Here is a 21,482-nt window from a genome sequence, read left to right as displayed (position 1 = left end):
ATATGTTCAATGTAGCGAATGTACTCTCACATGCATGGTGAAGCATGCTTTATTTTTGATTTCCACCCTTACAAATAACATGTTCAGTCGGAGGCCAAAAGTTTACGCAAACCAGGAAAATCTCCCCAGCCAGGAAAACTATTAGACTTATAGGCCTAGAGAACAGAAGTACTCCATCCGCTGGGATACCACCAGCTGACTGGATACTGTGCAGCTGAACTTGAAGCGCTGCGAAGCCAAACAGAATGTTCCTTTTAATAATTTTCATTTTCATGAAAATCTTGCACTTGACCGTTGTGAGAATATCGGCTTTAGCTCTTTACGTATCGTGCCCATGGCTAATGATGACTTCACAAGCTGATTTCGGAACCTTCTGCATTGCTTACTAGCTATGAGCAGACTCACCCTGCAACTATTACACATCCACAGACCACACTACAATGGGATCATGATAAAGTGGAAGAGAGGAGGACATAACGCACCTCATCATCTTTGTCCCACAGAAGAGAGAATCGGTCCAGGTCGTGCCGCTTGACCCGTGGCTTGATCCAGCCCATCTTTATTGCATGTACCATCCTTGACACCTGAGACAAATATGCAATAAAAAATTTTAAAAATTCGAGAAGTGATTTCCTTATTACTTCTTCTTGGTGTGCTGTGCTGGAATCTATCAGAGCACTGAAGCAGACATCGTGGTAATTGCTTTGCTTTTGATACCTTTGTACATCATACATGTTCCAGAGTACAGGGGTGAGTAAAAAAAATTAGTACAAGTGACAGATGACCCAAAGGGCAGAACTGCACCGCACAACGCTGCAGATCACAACCATGTTGACAGCGACATTGCTAGGCCGTTCCCACGTTTCCAGCACAGAAAAGTCAGCAAAAAGCAGCTTCCATCAAGCACGCGGCTTCCCACTACGCTGACTTGGGCGTTGGCCGGCCATGTGTGGCTCTACACATGATCTTTCCTTTTAGCGCTGTCGCCGTGAGCAGTGATCTTCCTTTTGAGTACTGCTTTATTGTAAGCAAGTCTTTCGCAGAAAAAAAAAAAAAAGTACAGAAAGAGAGAGAGAGAGTGAGAAAAGAATTTTTCGCAGACAATGACTGTCTGCTGAACTCATCTTAGATCAAAAAGCGGGAATGGTCTGGCACTCCCATTACCGGCATTCCTTGATGCTACCGTGCCACTCTGGCTATCACTAACTTGTACTAAACTTCTTCGCTCGCTGCTGTACTTGTATGTTTGAGAGACAAAAATTCACCATATCATATATTCGTATGCATTACCCACCCTTGCATATAACCAATACCACTAATTTCTTTTCCCAAGGTAGAAAAAAAAAAAAAAAAAAACTTTCGCTTGCATTACCTGAACATTCACCTACGAAATGCATGACTGTGCTTTTAAAACAGGGGAAACAGGGTGCAGTTTGCTGACAAGACAAGTTTGTTTTGAGATGCTTGCTAGAACGTTCAATCCACGATTGCATTTAATCACTGCTCTCACTGTTGTTTTACTCAGCTTTGTCTTAGCTAGATATTGTCATATTCTGATCCATCAAACTTGCTTCTAATGAAACACTCCTTGGAACTCTTTATCACCATTTTTGCTAGGATGATCTCACTTCAATGACACATTGGTAACACAATGCCTCAAATAGAGATTAAGAATGTTCCAAGGGACTGCATGCACTGCTATGAAACCAACCGCTCCATCAAAATTCTCATACACCCCACCAAACTCTTTAATGAGATTTTCTCATTTTTTGTTTGTACAGGTAATGCGTGCAAAACTATGATATTTCCAATTCTCATGCATAGGGTGAAGCACTTAATTGCAGACACCAAATTTTTGCTTTTGTGGTTTCTGCCTTCAAACGATGCGTTAGACATTGGTATACATGCAGCACACCGTGGTATTCGCCTAAGAGTGCTAAATAATTTACAACTGAATTTCTTCTTGACATTGTTTTGGTTTCGGTTTCATCAACCGAACACTGGCTGTGACATGTGGTTGAGCTTTAGGTCACATGAGGCACAAAAAAATGGCAATATAACTGATGATACGTCATTTGTTGTAATTATAGCTCGTGAAGTAGGCTGGTTTAAGTGCTTTAGTGAGTTAAAACTATGTATCAGCATTTATACTGCAGTTTCTTCGTGCCTCATGTGACCTAAAATTCAACTGCACATCACAGCCATCAATCGGCTGATGAAACCGAAACAGCATGAGAAATGAAATTCAATTATAAATTATTTAGCAGTTGTAGGCAAATACCACACTCTGATCTGTGTATTCTAATGTCTAATGCATCATCTTAAAAAGAAAACATGCAGTAAAATTACTTAAATTAGGTGCCTATAGTCCTTTAAGCCTGGTGGGAATTTCATATGATCATCTAACATCAGTAAAATGTGGTTCAAATAAAAATGGAAAATTCAGGAAGCAAGGCAGAAGCGAGTGTTAAAATTATGTCACAGGCCAATAATCTCTCAAATATATAGCACAGAGATATGACCAGGACTATGCACACGAAAACTGCAGCCATAATTTGTTTTTGTGTGTGCTTTCCATGCAGTAGCTTTTTCAACTCTTCATGATCACATACTCTATTTTCCTTCTTTTTCGTCCGAGATAGAAAAGTGATGTTACTGCAAATTGTCATCTTTTTTAGAAGTGCTGCGCGTGGCCTTCTAATGCCCATACAAATCTTTCAAATACAGAAAGTAGTCAATAAACAGACTACTGCAAACTGTACAATAGAAATCCACGCTAATACAGTCAAACCTCGATATAACGAACATGGATATTACGAATTATTAGCTACATCGAACTCTTCGTAAATGTTTTTGACAAACGCATGCAATTTTTACTTTATATATCGAACGTGGTTGTCCATGGAACGGATATATCGAACTCCCCAGCGCCAAACTGTGCCCGTTCAGAGGCAGGCGACAGGCTTCGCCGCACTGCACAAGTGACTGGTGGTCATGCGGCAAGCGTTCACGCCAAGGTTTGCACTTTTATCTTGCACTCGCCAACAGCGACGTGTAGGGCTGCAGTTTCGCAGTTAGTGCGCGTTCATGCCTCTGGCATCCGTCGTGGAGGTGGTGCGAGCAGTGACAACTTTCGCTCTGACATACTGCTTTCCATGCGACATGACTGTGATGCGGGGATGCCACTGCAGCCAGCACTCAACCTGCACTAGCTTTTTTTTTTTTTTTGCGGCCTTTGGAATAGCTGCGAGCACCTTCGAAACGCTGCCAAAACCTTGAAAAACGTTTCTCCATTTCTCTAGTAAAGATCGCCAGAATTACTGTCCCTTCAATGACTAAATTGCGCCGCTGTTGCACGTGTTCCTGACGAAATTTTATTTACGAATTTTGGCTATATAGCGAACTATTTTACATTTTTTACTTGTTCGATATAAAGAGGTTTCACTGTAAATGCCACGATGGTTAAATACCTGCTAACAAGCCCAAGATAAATATTTCAGAAGACAGAAGTGAAGATAGATATGAAAACAATCTTGAGCAACAATACATCTTAGCACAACCATGTGATTATTTTTTTTGGCTTAATCAACCAATCTGTCAAGTTTTTTTTTTGCATATTCAATAATTAGTAGCCACTTTTGATATCACTGCACATAAGAGCAGCTGTATTTCCTTCTGAAAGCTTCCAGACACCATAAAAAAAATAAAGCCGTGGCACGTACCGCATTTACTCAACGTAATGAACCCACTTGCATATGAACCCACCCCCCAATTTTGTTGTTGAGAATTTATCTTTCTTTTTTAAATTTGCGTAAAAAAAGCATACCTGACCTTCAGGGCCAGTGTTCAGCATGTTTTCTTTATCTCGCTGCCATTGGCCGTCGCCGTCGACTATCACAACATCGCGGGTCATGCCAGGATACAGCGAACACCTTTTGAAGCAAACGACGCTAAATGTCGGTGATATGAGCAAGGCTGGCGCGGGGACGGAACTTGTGAACCGCGTGCTTTTAATAATGGATGGGTGGGCAGACGAGTGGGCGAACGAACGTTATGTATGACATGAAATTTTGACTCTTACAAAAACAAAAAAAAATGGCGACTTTTTTTCCCCCCCGCATAATGAACCCTGCCCCCCAAATTGATGCCACCTTTTCTGGAAAAATAGTGGGTTCATTACATGAGTAAATATGGTAATTTCATGCCAGGTGAATACACAGACATGCATGCAAAAAAATAACTAGCTGACTAAACAACAGGTTCTCACCATTTGCTTTTCAATCTTTGAAGGAACAAAGCTTCGCTTCTGTGGAGGATGGCTTGTGACAGGATGGATCATTGTCTCGTGAGAAAATATGTCTTCAAATGGCTCGTAAGGGTCATAGCTGCCACTGGGGTACCGCCCTTGCTGAAGACGTTGAATAAGATCAACATCTTCGTCGGAGAGAACAACATTCTGTCCAGTGCTTTTATCTTTTACTGTTCGCCTGCACAAGCACCAAACGCCAAGGTAAAAGTGAGAGAAGGAAGCGTCACGTCAATGGCATTTCAGTTATAAAAGGAAAAAAAAAAAAGCGTGTTGGGGAGGGTGGAGAGAGGGCTCACGGCAGCTAGGAATAAAAAGAGATGGGCAGTAAAGAAATGAGAGCCAAACAAGACAAACACAACAGCAATCTGGTCAGCCATGCACACCAAATGTGTCATAATATGCAGAATAATAGCAAAGCCTTACAAATCATAGATGATTTTTCACCTACATTAGTTTCAAAGAACCCTGCATATAGCTAGTGTTGTAGGCAGCACTACTTGGCTGGATGCCACATATTCTTTTCACAGGCATGAACTGTCCACAGTCAGAAGGAACACTTAGCTTCCAGCATTAATTACAGTTCATATTTAACATTAAGTGCTGTGCCCTTATCTTCCTTCAATAAATGTTTCCCTACTCTGTTACACTGGCTACTTGTTATCAATGAATTCAAATAAAGTGCTGCAGTTATGGCAACAAATTAAGCCCACCTAAATGAGGACCAATCATACTGTACTAACTATACAATGCTTTTTTTTCTTTCTCAGACTTAAACAAGTATTTGGAATGCAAAAGCTGCACTTGCCTACCCCTTTATCTGTAGAGCCTTATGTAACAAAGGTGCTCTCACATTAACATTAATGATCATTCATCCATGAAAAAGTACGATGAAACACAAGGGCAGCAGCAAACTTCAAAATGAGATACCAATTGACAACTTGCAGAATATTGAGCAACTTCTACAATATAGCGGATATTTTCCAAAGAAAACCTTGGTTCACAGATGGCATTTTTGAATTCTAGTTTGAAAAGGAAGGGGGAGATGTTTGTTTATCTGCGTGAGAGAGAAGTTGTTGAAAGGACACAATAGAGTAGCCCAGAAAGTTTCCAGTGAATCCAAAATTCCCAGACACTAGAGCACCATGGTCGGCTCCCTCATCAGCACTGGTCTCTAGCTTATCCACAGTTAAATATTTGGTCTCTCCCCTTCTGTGTTCAGAGCATGGGTACAGATACAATGGTGCTCCATTGTACCCTCTCGATGACTGTCCTTTAAACTCTGTCTTGAAAGCTGGTGGTGACTGGTGGGGCTCCAGGCTCACACAGATTAAGGGGCGTCCCCTTCTCTCCTTTTCTAAAAAGAACACAGTGAAGGGTGACCGCCTCATCTTCCCTTGCACTAACCCCTACTGTTGGCAGACCAGGAAATGAATACACTGCCTGCTTGTGAATGAGGGTTTTTGGTTTAAAAATTTCCCTGTTAGTCAGCTTTCCTGCAAATCTGCAGGCTTGGTGCATGCACAAGATGTGACTAGAATGAGGTCCATTGCTTGATTCTTCAACTGCAAACCCCACACACAAAAAATGCTTTTGATGTTTTCAATCCTGACACAGAACCTTTTGCAGTTGAAAAAAAAAAAAAGCCTAAGTCGCAAATCTGATTAAGTGATGTAAAGTGAGTCATATGTGCTAAACTACATGTAACACTTTCACAAGTCTATAGTCCCATCAAACATGAAACCATCTAGCTTTTTTTTTTTTGCAGCTTATCCTTTTAGAAACCTTGGACGAGACCCTTGCAAACTTTTTTTCTACAACTGCTGAAATGAGTGCGTCCTATCTGTCTTTTTAACAAAGGCTCCTAAAGACTGGACTGTCCCATCCACTCAGACTGCTGTTTAAAAGTAAGTGCTACAACCAAGAAAAATATGCAAAACATCAAATGAGCATTAAAAAATAATCAAAGTGTTATAAAAATTAGAAATAAAAGATTAGGTGCGGTTTAACTACTGCTGAACCTCGTTAAGAGAGCGAAAGCTGTGGTGTATCGGGCAAGTAGACGCGGCCTGGCGTCTGTAACATTGAGTGCGTTCAGCACAATGGATAGGCAGCGCTTTCACCCTGCCACCCTGGCAGGTGGCAGCTAATGGTTGATCGTGAGAGGTTGGTCACCCATATACGTGCGCTCCTCGCCACACTCCTTCATGGCATCTAAGTCAAGCGCACGGCTCCGGCTAATATTCATCCCAAAGTGACATCACAATAGCAGTTTCCATCACGCGTCATCATGCCATTGTCACGCAACTATTCTACCGCCCTCTACTGGTGAATCAAAAGGCCAAAGGTCATGACCAGGTGGTGCGACACCATGATGGTCCACAAGGTTAGGATGAAGGGCTCAGCTGCGATGCGACTTATAGCCATGCATGACCTCTAACTCAGTGAAGGTCAAATTTAGTGCCACACGAAGTGAGGCTCTACCTAGCATAGTAAAGCTTTCGCTACAAAATAGCAATTTTAAAGGCTTAGTCAACGCAGAGAAGATTAAGACAATACAAACAAGAAAAATAAAATAAAGTATGTACCAATAATCTGGATCATCCATTTTTCTTAAGAACTCATCCAACTCAGTGCCACGGGGTGGCTTGAGGATAGGCTTGCCATCCAAATCGTAGCCAATATGTGGGTAATGCTCATACCATTCCATTGGTATGTTGCCAACTGTGTTGCGCACATCCTGCAAGACAAGAACAAGATAGATCAAAAGCTCAAAAGAAAACCACTTATAATAAATGCAGTGTTTGTGCAAAGCCAGTCATTCATCATATCCTACATTAATCACAATACTGTTCGCTGCTAAACGAGAAAAAAAAACAGACCTTAAAGGGAAGTTGAAACACTTTTTTGAAAATTGGGCAAGATACACAAGGATTCGAATGTATGGAGCTTGTAAGTTAAGCATACCAAACTGTTTTCCACTAGCATTTAAAGTGATGATGTAATCACCGATTAAAGCCGTGATGATCATCAGGCTTCTTCTCAAAGAATAGGAGTGTGGAAAAACCAGATGATGACGTTTTTGTTGTTTCTGAAGTTTCAGATTTCCACTGTCTTCAGCCACATGCTGTCGTGCGTCACCCGATGCCACCAAACAATGCTAACGGCCTTTATCTTCAGTGACATTGTTTTTTTTTTCCTCTAAGCAAACGTTTCTGCATAGGAAATGTACTGCCACTGTTGATGACGAGATCATTGCATTCCCTACCCGCCGCTGCTTTATACAGTGATTATGGCATTATTTTAAATGCAAGCGCAAATAGACTTAGTACGCTTTATCTGCAGCTTTCGTATATTACACCCCTTTAAGCTTGTCAAATTCTAAAACCTCTTCAGTTGCCTTTTATTATAAGTTATGTCTTTCCAACTGTCTGAAGCAGCCTCTATTAAATAAAGAGGCACTAAAGGGAAACAGGAGGTCAAGATAAATTGATAGACTTGTAACTAGGGGTGTGCAAATATTTAAATTTTCGGATATGAATCGAATACGAATATGAAAAAAAAAAAATGGCTTCGAATATCGAATATCTGTTCAGTACAAAAAAATTTCAGAAAACGGTGAGCAAGCAAACGTTGTCGCCCTTATTTTTTTTTCAAAATAGTGTATGGTCTTGGCAACTAAAATAAACAAAACTAGACTGTCTCAGTACCATATAAAAAAGCATGATGTGCACAGAAATGTGTACTACTTGATTAGACAGCATAACAGTATCCAAACTATGATGAGGTCATGCAAAACAAAATCCATAAAACGACAAGACTGGCAACAAAAAAATAGCGTGATGACTATTAAACCTCAATCATTCGGAGTCCAAGGGACCGGTAGAAATGCCTGGTTCATCCGAAGGCCTTTGTTAATAGAATTGCCCGCGCCCCCCCGAAAAAAAAAAAAAAAATGCTGCTGAAAATGTTGAAGATGCAGTAAGGCCTTATGAGGCGGCTCCATCGCGCTAACACATGTAAGCCCATGACGAGCCACCCGTTTTGGAGTGCTGGAAGAACAACACAAATGCAAGCAAGGGGCCGGGGAACACACACTGGCGCTGGAGCGGCGAGGCGGTTTCTAAAAAGGAAAAAGAAACAAGCCGCGCAGAGCTGGGATTGGACTATCGGCGAATGCGCGGGCTGACATTTGACGTTGCCGCGGGGTAGCGGCGAAGCTCAGAAACTGAAACTACGCAGCCAGGCTATTTTTTTGCCCTAGCGACAGAGGCCTTCCGATTGTGGCCACGCCTACTGTTACGGCCGCTAAAGAGGTGTGCAGGTTACAATGCACTGTGCAATAGGCGAGATTTTAACAGGATCGCTTGCCCTATTGTGACTACTCGACGCGCCCCTTCAGGAGGCTCCCGCGGCATTCCGAAAGTAGGCTTTCCCGCATAGCGTAGTTTACAAAACGGGATGTCGGAAGTCAAGCTCTGAGAGTTATGAAGGCGACAGGACGCATTCTTCGGATGTGGGCATTAAATCTGTAACATATTACCGAAGGATTACAAAAAAAAAAGGGCGATTTCGAGTTGCGATTGTTCGAAGCTGGCCATTGGCCATCTTGTTCGCAGCACGGGTGATATGTGGGAAAGCCCACTTGGGGACATTCTCACGAGGTGAAGCCTTGCAGCGTCGGGATGCGGTCGGTCCGCGTGATAAACGGCGCAGAAGGAAGGGGATAGGACCTCTGTATTGTTTTCCTGGAATTTTTAACTCGATTATCGGCTAATTTGCCCAGATATCGTGGTTTTGCCATGGTCGAATTTATGAAAGTATGCACAGTATACGATCGCTGGCAAGTATTCGGGAATTTTCGAATATTCGGAGATTCATGAATATCAATTTTCGAATACAAATACGAATCGAATATCGAACATATTCGATTCGTATTCGAAATTTCGAATATTCGCACACCCCTACTTGTAACCTAAGAAAGCAAATATCGTATAAACACGTGTAAGGGCCGCACCCGTGTATGGGCTGCACCCTGTTTTCCAGAAGGAAATATTAGCAAAAAATAATATCCCTGTAAGGGCCGTACCCAAACTTTCCACACGACCCACTCGGGAATAGCCTTCGGAATGCACACGGCACCATGGCCTCCGCGATTAGCTCCGGCTGCGAGCAACTGCGCACTTGATCGCGGAGGCGACACATGTGCACAGGAGTTTCCAGGTGCCGCCCATGGATTGCACCAGAGGCCATGGCTCATGATCCTCATCATCAACTTTTTCCTCCGCCGCGAGCTCCTGCCAGCTCCCACTATCCATATCAGCGTCAGTATCACCAGCTTCAGCGTTTTGTGGCTGTCAAAGGCACGAGACTCGTGGTTCATCGTAGTTGTGGCTTCTTTCGTGTGCTGCCACAGAGCGTTGCAGTTTTAGTAGTTTGAGCACGTTGGGCAAGCACCTTAATTGCTACATGGCTGGGAGTTTGCTGTTGAACATGGCAAGCGTGCGGCGGCCAGGTATTTTGACGTGGTCGAGAAGTGCGCCCGACGATGGTGGAACCAAAAGGATGCATTGAGGAACACAAGCTGCAAAAAGCGTACTTCCCGAGGCAAGCCGTGCAGGTTTCCCGAACTGGAAGAAATGCTCTGCTAAGTGATGGAAGCGCGGAACTACGGCTACGCGTTGACAGCGGACGTGCTGTGCGACTTTTTGTGGGATGAGCGTACACCGGAGCACAGCACTATCTCGGAGTCGGAATACACCATGAGTGGCGATTGAACGTAGAATAAATGCCGCTGACTTCCTGATTGGTGTGTTTCTAATTAAAAAAATTTTTTTTTTCGCAAATAGCGTGTATGGGCCGCACCCCGAAAATTGGCCCTCAAATCTGGAAAAAAAAAGTGCGGCCCTCACACGCATTTATATGGTATATATAACCTTAAAGGCCCCAGTGGAGCCTTTAAGAGAAAATAAATGATGATGAAGAAGGAAACTTCAATAAGCCAGAATAGTATGTAAAAATTGCAGCAATTCTTGAGGCGAAATCAAGCTAAAGTGAAGAAAAACTGCAATCAGTCGATCGTGCGCATTCTTTGCTGACCACAAAAGGGTGAGATTCTGCTCAAGTAGCACTATTTCAAAAAGCAAAGGCTGTCAAAATAAGGCAAATGCAGCACAGCGATTGTTGCAGAGGTATGAGATGCAAAGTGTCAACTCGCCTTTCATTCTACCCACTCAGTCTATGAAGCTGGACTTCTGAGCTTAATAAGCGCAAGTTCTTTAAGGGGCTCCAGGACCATCTGGTTGATGGGACATTCTGGATCACCCACTGCAGAGGCTGTGCACTCTCACATTGGAAAGCGCCCATATTTCTTCCTAACGCACATAAAGTTGTGAGACTGAAGGTTCTGCCAGCAAAGAAGTGGCCTTTCTAGGCCAGTAAATGAAAAGGAAAAAACCACCCAAGCAGCTGATAAGTTTGGGCCAAAGTGCACCCAGAATTTAGGGCAAGAGGGGCCAATGAAGCCGTGGCAGTTCCTGAATACACCTGAGCAACTCGTGCAATACGAGATACAACAAGGCACTGGCCTCTAGCAAGTTCAGACTTGGTGCTAGTAATGTGTGGCTGCATGGTGACTTCTTTGTTGCCTCGTGGCTAACTCACGGCTTTCCATTGTGCCGAACATGAAGCCTCGTTGGCTGCTGACTGTGGAGTGTGGTTGTATGTGGCAACCAAGCTCTCAGGTGCCTCATGCTTTGTAGGACTCAAACTGCACAAGTGTAAGCCAGCTCCTTTAGCTAACTTTAAGGGGGAAAGAGGGTCTTAGAAAAAAAATTTTCTTAATGAAGTCACAATTATGAAATAATCAGGGAATATGCATTTTGTGTGCTGATTTCAAATATGCTTTTTAATTTTATGTAAAACAAGTCCTTGTACACTTATATAATATATGCTACGCAACTTTTTGCCATGAGCTTTCAAGAAAATTCTTCTGCAGGGAACTTGCTTGACTGCATGCCATTGGTTTCTTTTGACATAAAGCTATTCAAAAAAACGTAAAATTATCATCCCGCTTATCATAGAAGCTGAGTTATAAAATTTTGAAACAGGAAAACAAATTTTTCTTCCCGTTTGTGATGAGGCAACTTCAAAACTCTGTAACTCAACTTCTATGATAGGTGGGATAATAATTTTGGCCTTGTTACACAGCTTGATGTCAAGAGCAGCCAACGGCATGCATTCTAGCAAGTTCGCTGCAGCAAAATTTCTTGAAAGCTCTTGGCAAAAAGTTGCATAACATAATGTATAAATGCACAAGGACTTGTTTTACATAATTACATATCACATTTTTTGCAAAAAAGCGTTCGCAGAAAAATGACGCAATTCCTAGTGCCGAGGTTTTCCTCTTTTGTTTTGCACCACAAGGCTGGCGTTTTCAGCCATCTTTCTGCTTTCAAAATGAGGTGCCTCTGATTTGCCAAGAGTGCAGGGGATTCTCTGCAATTAAAATAATACAGAATTCCATACAATAGATGGCAGCATAATGGGGGGAATGAATTTGGAACTTCATTTAGCATTTGGAGAAGGGTGCTACCATACTTATGATTTTCTCTGCAGTGAAGTCGCCTTTTTGCACAGAAAGAAAAAGCCTGGTAAAGTTCTCAAGGGAAATCTACCAGCATATATTAAACCTACTGCTTCCCTTATAGTTTGTTTAGTGTAACAGAAATAGCCGGACCAAGGGAAAGACTATGGCATTTGTAGCCATTCATGATTTCCGGCTGACTAGCCAACAATACTAGTAAGGCTCTTGTCAGTGCATATTTAATACTGGACTATAGCCAGCACCCATCACCCAGCACCTGGTGTATAGTCAGCAGTGCCTAATTCTAATTGAAAAACTAATTTTTTTTACAAGACTGTCTGCATTTGGTACATAGTTTATAGACCTATAAGGGTGCCTAAAGTGCCGAAACTTTCAAGGCCTTTTCACCACCCCCAGAGCAACCAATTTTTTGGACTGTGGGCAGAGCGTGAGGGAGCTTAATCCTCAGTTCTATGATGGTTTATGGTTCATGGGGGTTTAACACACCAAAGCGACTCAGGCTATGAGGGACACCGTAGTGGAGGGCTAAGGAAATTTCGATCACCTGGGGGTTCTTCAACATGCACCGACATGTGCGATATTCTGCGCGATATTCTTCGAATGAAGATTGCTGCTGGTGCAAGTAATCGTGTGTAGACGCAATGGCAAGCAACCTAAACACCACATATGTACGACCGCAAGAAACCTTGTGATATTGAAAACTGTATTGGGAATTGCAAATTATAGTGATTAAAAAACAAACAAACTACGGTATAATGTACAGGTGCGGCCAGAATAATACGGATCACAGGAACGGTCGCAGAACTGTGGAGAACTGCTTATGCGCGCTACCTAGCATGAGCGTCGGGAACTATGCGTGTTGGCATGCGCAGAGAAGCACTGGGGCACGGACCCACTTTTTTGCCGCAGGCCTATCACTGCTAAACGTATAGTCTGCATGCCTGCAGCAAAGGAAAGGCTGCGCGCTTCGTAGCACAACGCAGCTTGGTGCTCGGCGTGCGACATCGATGATAAACTCAGCCCGCTTGGAGGAAGGCATCACCTGGCGGAATTGCTCAGAACAGCTCAGCATCTTTCGAGCAAAGATAACGCCAGGATTGAAGCAAAGAGTGGGGCTCGGTGGCGGGTACTCTCGCTGCGTGCGGAGAGCCAAGTGTTTCTTTTTGTCATTGATAGGTGGCGCTTAGATGCAGTTCCTCCTTGATGCGTCGCCTGTCGCGTGCTCCGTATTATTCTGGCCGCGCCTGTACACCTGTAGGATAGTCTACACAGTGCAAAATATTACCCTTTAAACATGTATAGTCCACAGACCACATACCAGAAATACTGCGCATGGAATATGAAGAAATGGACGAAACAGAGCAAAGAGAGCAAACACCAGCTCTTTTGCACCTACACGTTCAAAAGAAACATCACAATGCCTAATGCAATGTGCCTCCATGGCATGCTCCATAACCCCATATGGAGTGCTGGCCCCACTGCTTTTACTTGCTTGGATTGCTCCTTTTCACAAAAGAAATGCAACAAACAAGCAAAAGCAGTTGCTAGTTTCTGTGTTACTTAAACCAAGCAATTTACACACCACTGACAGACAACACAGTACTCTAGCCAGCTAAAAAATGGTGCCTGCACTCCTGTAGTAAGCATCAAACAGAATGACATCAAAATGGCTTCATGGCTTTACAGTGCAAACAGGAACAGGAGTACAAAATAAAAGCATCGGCACTAGTTCTATCATTTCTTACACTCTTCCTGACTTTTTTGCACTCTACAGCCATAAACAAACAAAAGCTGGTCCATTTTTCACCAAATGATTCATTTTACGAAAACTAGTTCTATCATTTCTTACACTCTTCCTGACTTTTTTGCACTCTACAGCCATAAACAAACAAAAGCTGGTCCATTTTTCACCAAATGATTCATTTCTTGAAAACTCTAAACTCAACATTGTCATTTGATGCCTGTAGAGCAATGAATTAGATGGCCCTCTCCTAACCATTTCAACCAGTGTTTAGAACAAGGAGGTGTTATTAAGAATTATCCACCAAATAGAACTATTTTCTTTTTAGCATGTCCCATGGTGAAATTCATGACATCGAGCATGACAGCATGACTAGGAAACTGCTAGAAGAGAAATGGTAACAGGCAACAGATAAAAATTCGTGTTTTTTTTTAAAGTAAATAGTGATGTAAAAATTGCACATGTAAATTCACATCTTGCAATGCTCTCTATGAAGGACTTACCTCTTCGTCTGATGAATCATATGCATACTCGTCCCCTTTGGCTACCTTAGTGCCCAGGGCATCGATCTTGACATCCTCTTCCTTAGAAACTTCAGATGAACGTTTGCCATGTGAAACTTCTGGGTAGTGGCTTTTACGTTTCTTCTGAAGATCAAAGTCATCCCCTTTTCCACCAATAAATTTCATCTTCATAGCTTCCTCCTAATCAACAAATCAAATTGCATTCCAATTACAGCCAGGTAGATCAGAACCATGTGACCATGAAGAGATGATTCTTGAGAACACCCATTTAGACAACGTTCTCATTGCAGAAGAGCACCAGTGCAGGACAGCTGGCTCACATTTAAGTGAACTCAAAACAGCACAATGAGGCAGATGAGGGAAAAAACAAACACAGGCGCTGACTAGCAACAGAAAGTTCTGATGCTTTTAGTTGCTAGCCAGTGCTCATTTCATTGCAATATGTACACGAAAAAATGGGACTGAACATAACACTGGCAAGACTAAAAGGAAAGGACAAGAAAATGAGAGAAGGAAAGAAAAATTTAAAAAAAGGGGCTGGGAAGCAGAATGGCCAAAGTACAACTTGTTGATGATAAAACAGAACTAAAAACAGGCAAAAGATGGAAACATAAAGCCCAAAGCAATCTAAGGTTTACAACACAACACCTGATTTGCATACAAGGCATAGGTGGGCTGCTGGTACAAGCCATGCCAGGTCTATCAATGCTTAAACCCCTCTCACATGCATTGGTCCTCATAATATCTCAAAATTTTTAGCATTCAAAAGAAGTCTTCTAACTACTGTAAGCACAGTGTACAGCTAAACTGCTACCAGTGGCAGGCTTCAGATATTAAGCATGCTCACGTAGCAGGTTGCTTACACAATCAGTCTATCCTACATGATCAGATCCCATGAGTCAAAATGATAAATGTACAAGCATACCCTGCTGGTGTTAGTTTATAGTTTCATATTGCAGTGATGCCTGTACATACCCACTCTTGTCAACATGTGTACAATTCTGAACAATGACTAAAAAAATTTGCTTCAAACCCCACCAGTCAAAAACTACACCTGGAAACATCAGTCATGCCTGCTGACACCACAAATCAAGTACACCAATCTTAAGAGAGTTTCCAAAAGTGATCATGAGACAGGAGACTCGAGCAGCACTTTTAAAAGCAGCAAATGTGTCACATAGCTCACTGCTACCTGCTTCTGTGACTATCTATTGAACTGTAAAAGAACACCAGCACCCCAATTAGCCTTCAATTAAATTTTGAAAAAAAGAAAAGAAACAAGACACACTAACCAATCTCATTGCCAAAGTGTGCATGATGACCAAGATTTCTCAACACAAGACACTCTCTATGTACTACTGAGAGTAAGATATAACAAGGAACACATATTTCCCACATATGAGCTTAAGGTTACATTACCAAGGCAATGAACAGTAAAACACTAACATAAAACTCATCATTATGGAAAATCTGTTGGATGGTCTACACTCGCGAACAAGTTTGTCCCTTGAATAATGTCAGCGGCGCTTCCCCAATTAAAAATTCCTTTGACCTACCAAAAGAGCACACCGTGCTGTAACATTATAAAACGTAGTACCTAAATGTTTAGCACAGCTGCAGCAGCAATGAACTGCATCAAAGGACGTTACTTTTCAGCACACTTTGTTAAATTTTAGTTTGACTTCCTGCGCTGTTTTGAGTAAATTTCTCAAGCTCGTTTGCAGACTGTGGTGAGGTTTTTGTGCTACTCCATTTACAGCAGAGCTGAACCAACAGCAACTGCCTTGCCTCAACTAACAACTCATGCCAAACAATTTTTGCAGACTGTACTGCACATGACACAATGCCTTGCAAAATAATTATTGTAACAAATGGTCCAATACATATAGAGAAAATGAAATGCAGCATCGTTTCATTCTCCCGTGGGTAAACAGTATGACACGTTCAAACAATACTGATGCTAACTCACGTCCTCCGACTCGTCATCGGTTGCTTCATCATCAGACACCTGTTCAGCACTGTCCGGTTCATAGGTAAATTCGTCCCCACGTTCGTCATCAGTGCCGCTACTTCCGTCACCCCCGTCTTCACTGCTGACAACGTCCCCTTCATCATCTTCCTCGGCACTCTCGTGTAGCTCAGACGAATCGTCACCCCCGTCTTCACTGCTGACGTCCCCTTCATCAGCTTCCTCGGCACTCTCGTCTAGCTCAGACGAATCGTCGTCGTCGCTACCCAAGCCCGAGTAGACGCTAGAATCAGATTCGTCACTTTCATGTTGCTGCAAGCAAAAGAGGGGCATTTTTTATTAACCAAAGTCCAACAAACATTGCCAAAAGTGCTGTCGTACGAGCACTTCACCAGAGTGACCAGTCCATAACAAAGAATGTCATCTTACAATGACTGCAGGTACAGTTGCTGCTGCATAAACTGTATTAAGTATCTCACAGCGTACGTCATTTATGACGCACGTGCAATCACTCGACATGCATCAAGACAGCAATCGAGCATTGCGGCAAAAGGCTCGAGCATCGCCAGATCGGCACCTGCTTTGTGTAAATACCGCGTTCATTTTCTGCATACACAACATTTTGCAGTTTGGCAGCACCGAAAAAAATATGTCCAAAGAGAAAGCAGGAAAAAGAACGCTATAAGCATGTTTAACAAAACCTTCAAGCTGGCATGTGGTACGTCCTACCAACAGTCAATATCGGCGTTTACCTCGGGTTTATTCATCGCCGATTCTTGGTTTCTGACAGCTTCTGTTCCTTTCGAACCTGATTTGCCAGACGCTTTAGCGGTTGCTCGCTTCGCAGCCATTTTTTCCTTTAAATGCACGTGCTACACAGGCGCTGAAAATTCGAGCCTAAACTGCACCAGCAACACGCGACCATGCGCACTCAGCCGCTTGCACCGGCGGTGGTGATGATGATGTGCCATTAACAACAGACAGTTTTACATTATTTTACCTCGTAACATCGTATTTATACTGTATTTAAAAACTTCTACTCAACTTTGGACATCAAGAGCAATTTTATAACGACAAAGTAATTCCAAAGCGTTTTTTAAAAAAAAAAAAGCCTCACAATTCTACTGTTAGAACAAATTAAGCGTTGTTTTCAATTTTTACTCAATATGCTGCGAATAATTTAACATAATTTATAGTCACAGGCCTCAAATAATTGTTGATTGCTACACAGTTTTAAAACTAATCCAATCTGCACAAGGAGCCGACGCTAGACACAAACAGCATATTTCCGTAAACAAAACCGGTAACTTGTAAATCGACGCGGTGCAGCCCCGAAGTGAGTGACATTATAACTGGGTTTTGTTCGTATATCCTGCCTATTTATGATATCTGCAGAATTTAGTAAAAAGTGTGCACTTATATCGTATAGCCTAGTCGGTGTACTCGAGGAAAGAGTATGGAGAGGCACATCGTTTGAATCCGCGCGCTGATGCCGATGGTCGCTTTCGTGTTGTGCGGGCGTCTGCTGCTCCCGCGGCACCCCAAATAGTTGCGTGGTGTTACATTTGTCTAGTGCTGTTGTGGCAGCTACTCATGGCATTGTGTTTGTTAGCGTGCTGCAGTAAATTGTCTGGATGAGACCCACCAGTCCGACGGCAAGAGTTTGCGGCACATCGACAGATGGGTGCGTATACATGCCAACGTTGGCGCCTTTCCGTATACATTTCTTGTTAATATTTTGTAGACTGCTCATCTGTTGAAGAATTATGTAGAAAAAGCACGGGGGTATCTCGTTGCATGCGCACGCTGAAGTTCAGCTTTCTTGTTCTCAGTTTATTGAATTGCTCACGAGAGACGCTAATAAACCACGCTCCAAATCCGCCACCATCACTTTAGCGGGTGATTTGTGTTTATTTAATTGGCCGCCGTCGTTGCGTGCGCTGGGAGATGTAATGTTCAGAAGACCATAGCGGCACCCCGATCAATGGTCGCATTGTGTGTTCGGTCAAGAATAGCGTTTACCGCCGCATGCAGGGTCCGCGCGACTGGACGGAGAGGCTTTTGGACGGCGCTCTTTGGAATATGACTACTTGCAGTTGCGGGATGAGAACGTCCACCTCAAGAAGCACGCCAGGGAGCAAGAGGAGAAGGCGAAAAAGTGAGGCCGTTTTTTTTTTTTTTTTTGCCGTGCGCGCATTCTTGTAAAACGTGACGCCAAATGATTGGCGTTGTGCGTCTAAAAGCGTAATAAAAAAAAAATCGTTCATACCCAAACCCTGTATAACATTCCCCACCCTATCCTTTCTTCGTTTCTTTTTATTCAAAGGCTTGCTACTCGGCTGTCAAGAGTTATCAATGAAAAGATCAAAGAAGGTGCCGCACCTAATGATCTGGGTGAGTTTGCTTGAATGAGTACTAAAAACAGAAAGGCAGCTTTCGATGCTGCCTCTTGCCGAGCTTGTAGTGCATGGTACATGTTCACACTATTTTTGCCTTCTTCACTTCAACATTTTAGTGTAGCATATTGATATTAATTAATTAAAAGTTTATATTTGCTGCCAAAATATGCCGCTGTAAAAATTAGTTAATCACACACCCCTGACTCTGCTTTAGGTTTATTTGCTGTGAAGAAAAATATCCTTGACCGAGTTGGTAGGTTAAAAAAATTGGCAGTGGTTTAGCTCTTAAGTGAGGGATTCTGCATCTCAGAAGCGTCATTGACATCTCACAAAGCCTTGATTTACACCATCGGATATTCCATGGGTACTTTAAGCGGTGAAAATCCACGACATTGAGCAATGGATCACTTAAGTTGGCTGAAATATGTTGGAAGTGCTGGAAACGTGAAGTTTCTAACAGAATGAGGTGAGGGACGGGATAGATTACAGGAGCGCTGAGAGCTGACCTTGCCAATAAATCAGCGACCTCGTTAAAATGGACACCCGAATGCCCAGGTGCCCAGACAAATCGGATCTCATGCACTGTGCGTGGAACAAAAAACCTAAGCGAACGATTCAATAAAGATTTTCCCGAATTTTGGAGAGAGACTAGAACTGAAAGGCAGTCTGCAAGGATAAGAACCCGTGCTACATGCCTAGGAAGTTTGAGAAGAGCCAAACCAATGGCCAGAAACTCTGCGAAGAATATAGGAGTATAATCTGGGATACGAACGGAATAGCTCCACGCCAGCTCCTGCGAGTATATCCCTATCGCGGCCTCCTCACAGCTGCCGGAGGCATCAATGGAGATAACAGTACGACGAGGAAAATTCTGTAGGTGTTCAGAAAGGAGGCCATTTAGGATATTTGCTGGCATGTTTCGCATGGGATGGGAAAATTTGGTTGTAATAGAAGACGGGGTCAGCCTGCGTATCTGCAACTTGTTGCAAGGAGATCAGGTCAACTTGAAGCGGGGCTAACAGATTCTGCGTGAATCTAACTCGCGGAAGCTGATAGCGTAACCAATGATTAGTGAGAAACAGGTGTGGTTGGGATAGAAAAATGGGACTACTAACGCCGGGGGCCGGATCAAAGGACCTGAGGAAAGTACGCACTGTTTTAGAAGTTGGAAGCGGGAAAAGAGATTGGGGATACGGGCTTGCAGATAAAGGACAGCGTTTGAAGCTGATTTTGGGAGCCCGAGGCATAACCGTAGGGCATGCCTTTCCAGTAAAGCTAGCAGCTTGTAGTTTGCACTACCAGAGAACAAGATGCAACCAAATTCCAGAATTGGTCTCATATGAGCCTTATAGAGCAACAGTAACGTGTCACGATGCATGCCAAACTTTTTATTGCCAACTCGTGTCAACCGGCCCAGAGCACGTTCCCCTTTAACAACATTATTCTTAATATGGTGTCGCCAGTCAAAACTTTGATCATAAGTAACGCCTAGGTATTTAACCGACTCCACCTGCAAAATTAGAGTGGAGCGGTAGACTAGCGAGATGTACAAAGGAGTGTCGGGCGGAAATACCAGCATGCCACATTTGCTGACATTAAGTGATAAATTAATTTGGTTCAGCCAGACCTCAATAGCGTTCAGGTATGCTTGCAAACACTCGTAGAGTGCATGAATATCCTTTGCTGATGCGAAAAAAGCTATATCATCTGCGTGTACATAAACTGTAATGTTTTGATGAATGGGTATGTCCCGAACCAATATGTTGAAAAGCTGTGGAGACAAAACAGATTCTTGCGGCACACCTCTTGATTGAACATAGGTATTAGAACAGAAAGAGCCGTCTGTACAGAAGAAAAATCTATCTTTTAAAAATTCACAAATCCAAGCATAGATATAGCCGCTGCGGTGGCTGAGTGGTTACGGCGCTCGGCTGCCGGCCCGAAAGACGCAGGTTCGATCCCGGCCGCGGCGGTCGAATTTCGATGGAGGCGAAATTCTAGAGGCCCGTGTACTGTGCGATGTCAGTGCACGTTAAAGAACCCCAGGTGGTCGAAATTTCCGGAGCCCTTCACTACGGCATCTCTCATAGCCTGAGTCGCTTTGGAACGTTAAACCCCCATAAACCATAAACCAAGCATAGATATAGTGCGATGGATGTAGCTGAGCAAGGTTGTTAATAAGGGCCGTGTTCTCAACGCTGTCATAGGCCTTAGCAACATCAAGTGTCACCAAGGCAGCAACTTCTCTCTTGCACATTGAGAGTCGTATTCGGCCCTCGAGATCCACATGCGCGGACCATATGGAACAACCGCGACGAAAGCCAATCTGTGCGCAGCTGAGGCCATTAACGTGATGAACATGCTCTGTGAGGCGACTATGTACTACTCTTTCTATTAGCTTTACTAAATTTGAGGTTAAACTAGTCGGCCGATTATTGTCTAAGTGAAATCCATTCTCTGCATTTTTCGTAACGTAAAATTATTTTCGCAATTTTCCAACTGTAAGGAATCCAAGAGTTTTCCAGTGACGCCTTTACAATATCAAGAAGGTGAGTTTGAAAGTCTTGCGCTAAAATCTTTAACATGCCCACAGTAACCCATCAAATCCCGGGGCAGCAAACTGCATTGAGGAAACAATTGGGAGGAGTTCCGACACGCCCACCTCAGGATAGTCCGGACTGGGGGTGAGAGTGTGCTAAGGTTCCGTTTTCTGCACTTGGAAACGTAAAGCCAGCCCCTGAGCGATATGTTCAAGGTGTTGCTTAGCTTGCTGCGGAGACAATACTATTGACTTTATGCAGTTGGAGGCCGGAGCGTTGTTATTCTGCGCCATGAATCTATATAGAGCCTTCTTATTCTGGGGTTTAGAGAGGTACATGTTTAAATTTTGATTATTATCCTCCTTTGCTTTCTTAACAGTTCTTTTGAAAGATGCAG

At 43.1% G+C, this 21,482-nt stretch overlaps 2 protein-coding genes across 4 annotated transcripts in view; one reads left to right on the top strand and one right to left on the bottom strand.

Moving 5' to 3' along the window:
* The window catches only part of LOC144114822 (ribosome biogenesis protein bop1-B), a 42,791-nt gene extending 25,701 nt beyond the window's left edge, over positions 1–17,090 (bottom strand). Inside the window, exons 1-6 of the mRNA XM_077648806.1 lie at positions 16,899–17,090; positions 16,147–16,458; positions 14,157–14,357; positions 6,895–7,046; positions 4,268–4,487; positions 483–584 (exon numbers count right to left, since the gene is read on the bottom strand). Coding sequence (XP_077504932.1) covers positions 483–584; positions 4,268–4,487; positions 6,895–7,046; positions 14,157–14,357; positions 16,147–16,458; positions 16,899–16,997 — 1,086 coding nt within the window. The 5' untranslated portion in view covers positions 16,998–17,090. The remainder of the gene's footprint in view (positions 1–482; positions 585–4,267; positions 4,488–6,894; positions 7,047–14,156; positions 14,358–16,146; positions 16,459–16,898) is intronic.
* A 285-nt stretch (positions 17,091–17,375) lies between these two features.
* The window catches only part of LOC144114820 (protein fantom-like), a 61,803-nt gene continuing 57,696 nt past the window's right edge, over positions 17,376–21,482 (top strand). For all 3 annotated transcript variants that reach the window (XM_077648803.1, XM_077648802.1, XM_077648804.1), the window contains exons 1-4: positions 17,376–17,482; positions 17,759–17,830; positions 18,181–18,304; positions 18,473–18,540. In XM_077648803.1, the coding sequence (XP_077504929.1) occupies positions 17,827–17,830; positions 18,181–18,304; positions 18,473–18,540 (196 nt within the window). In that variant the 5' untranslated portion in view covers positions 17,376–17,482; positions 17,759–17,826. The remainder of the gene's footprint in view (positions 17,483–17,758; positions 17,831–18,180; positions 18,305–18,472; positions 18,541–21,482) is intronic.

The sequence above is a fragment of the Amblyomma americanum genome, chromosome 1, assembly GCF_052857255.1.
Source record: "Amblyomma americanum isolate KBUSLIRL-KWMA chromosome 1, ASM5285725v1, whole genome shotgun sequence".
NCBI classification, from domain to species: domain Eukaryota; kingdom Metazoa; phylum Arthropoda; class Arachnida; order Ixodida; family Ixodidae; genus Amblyomma; species Amblyomma americanum.
Note: the sequence above shows the minus strand (reverse complement) of the source record. Positions and strands in the feature narration are given on the sequence as shown.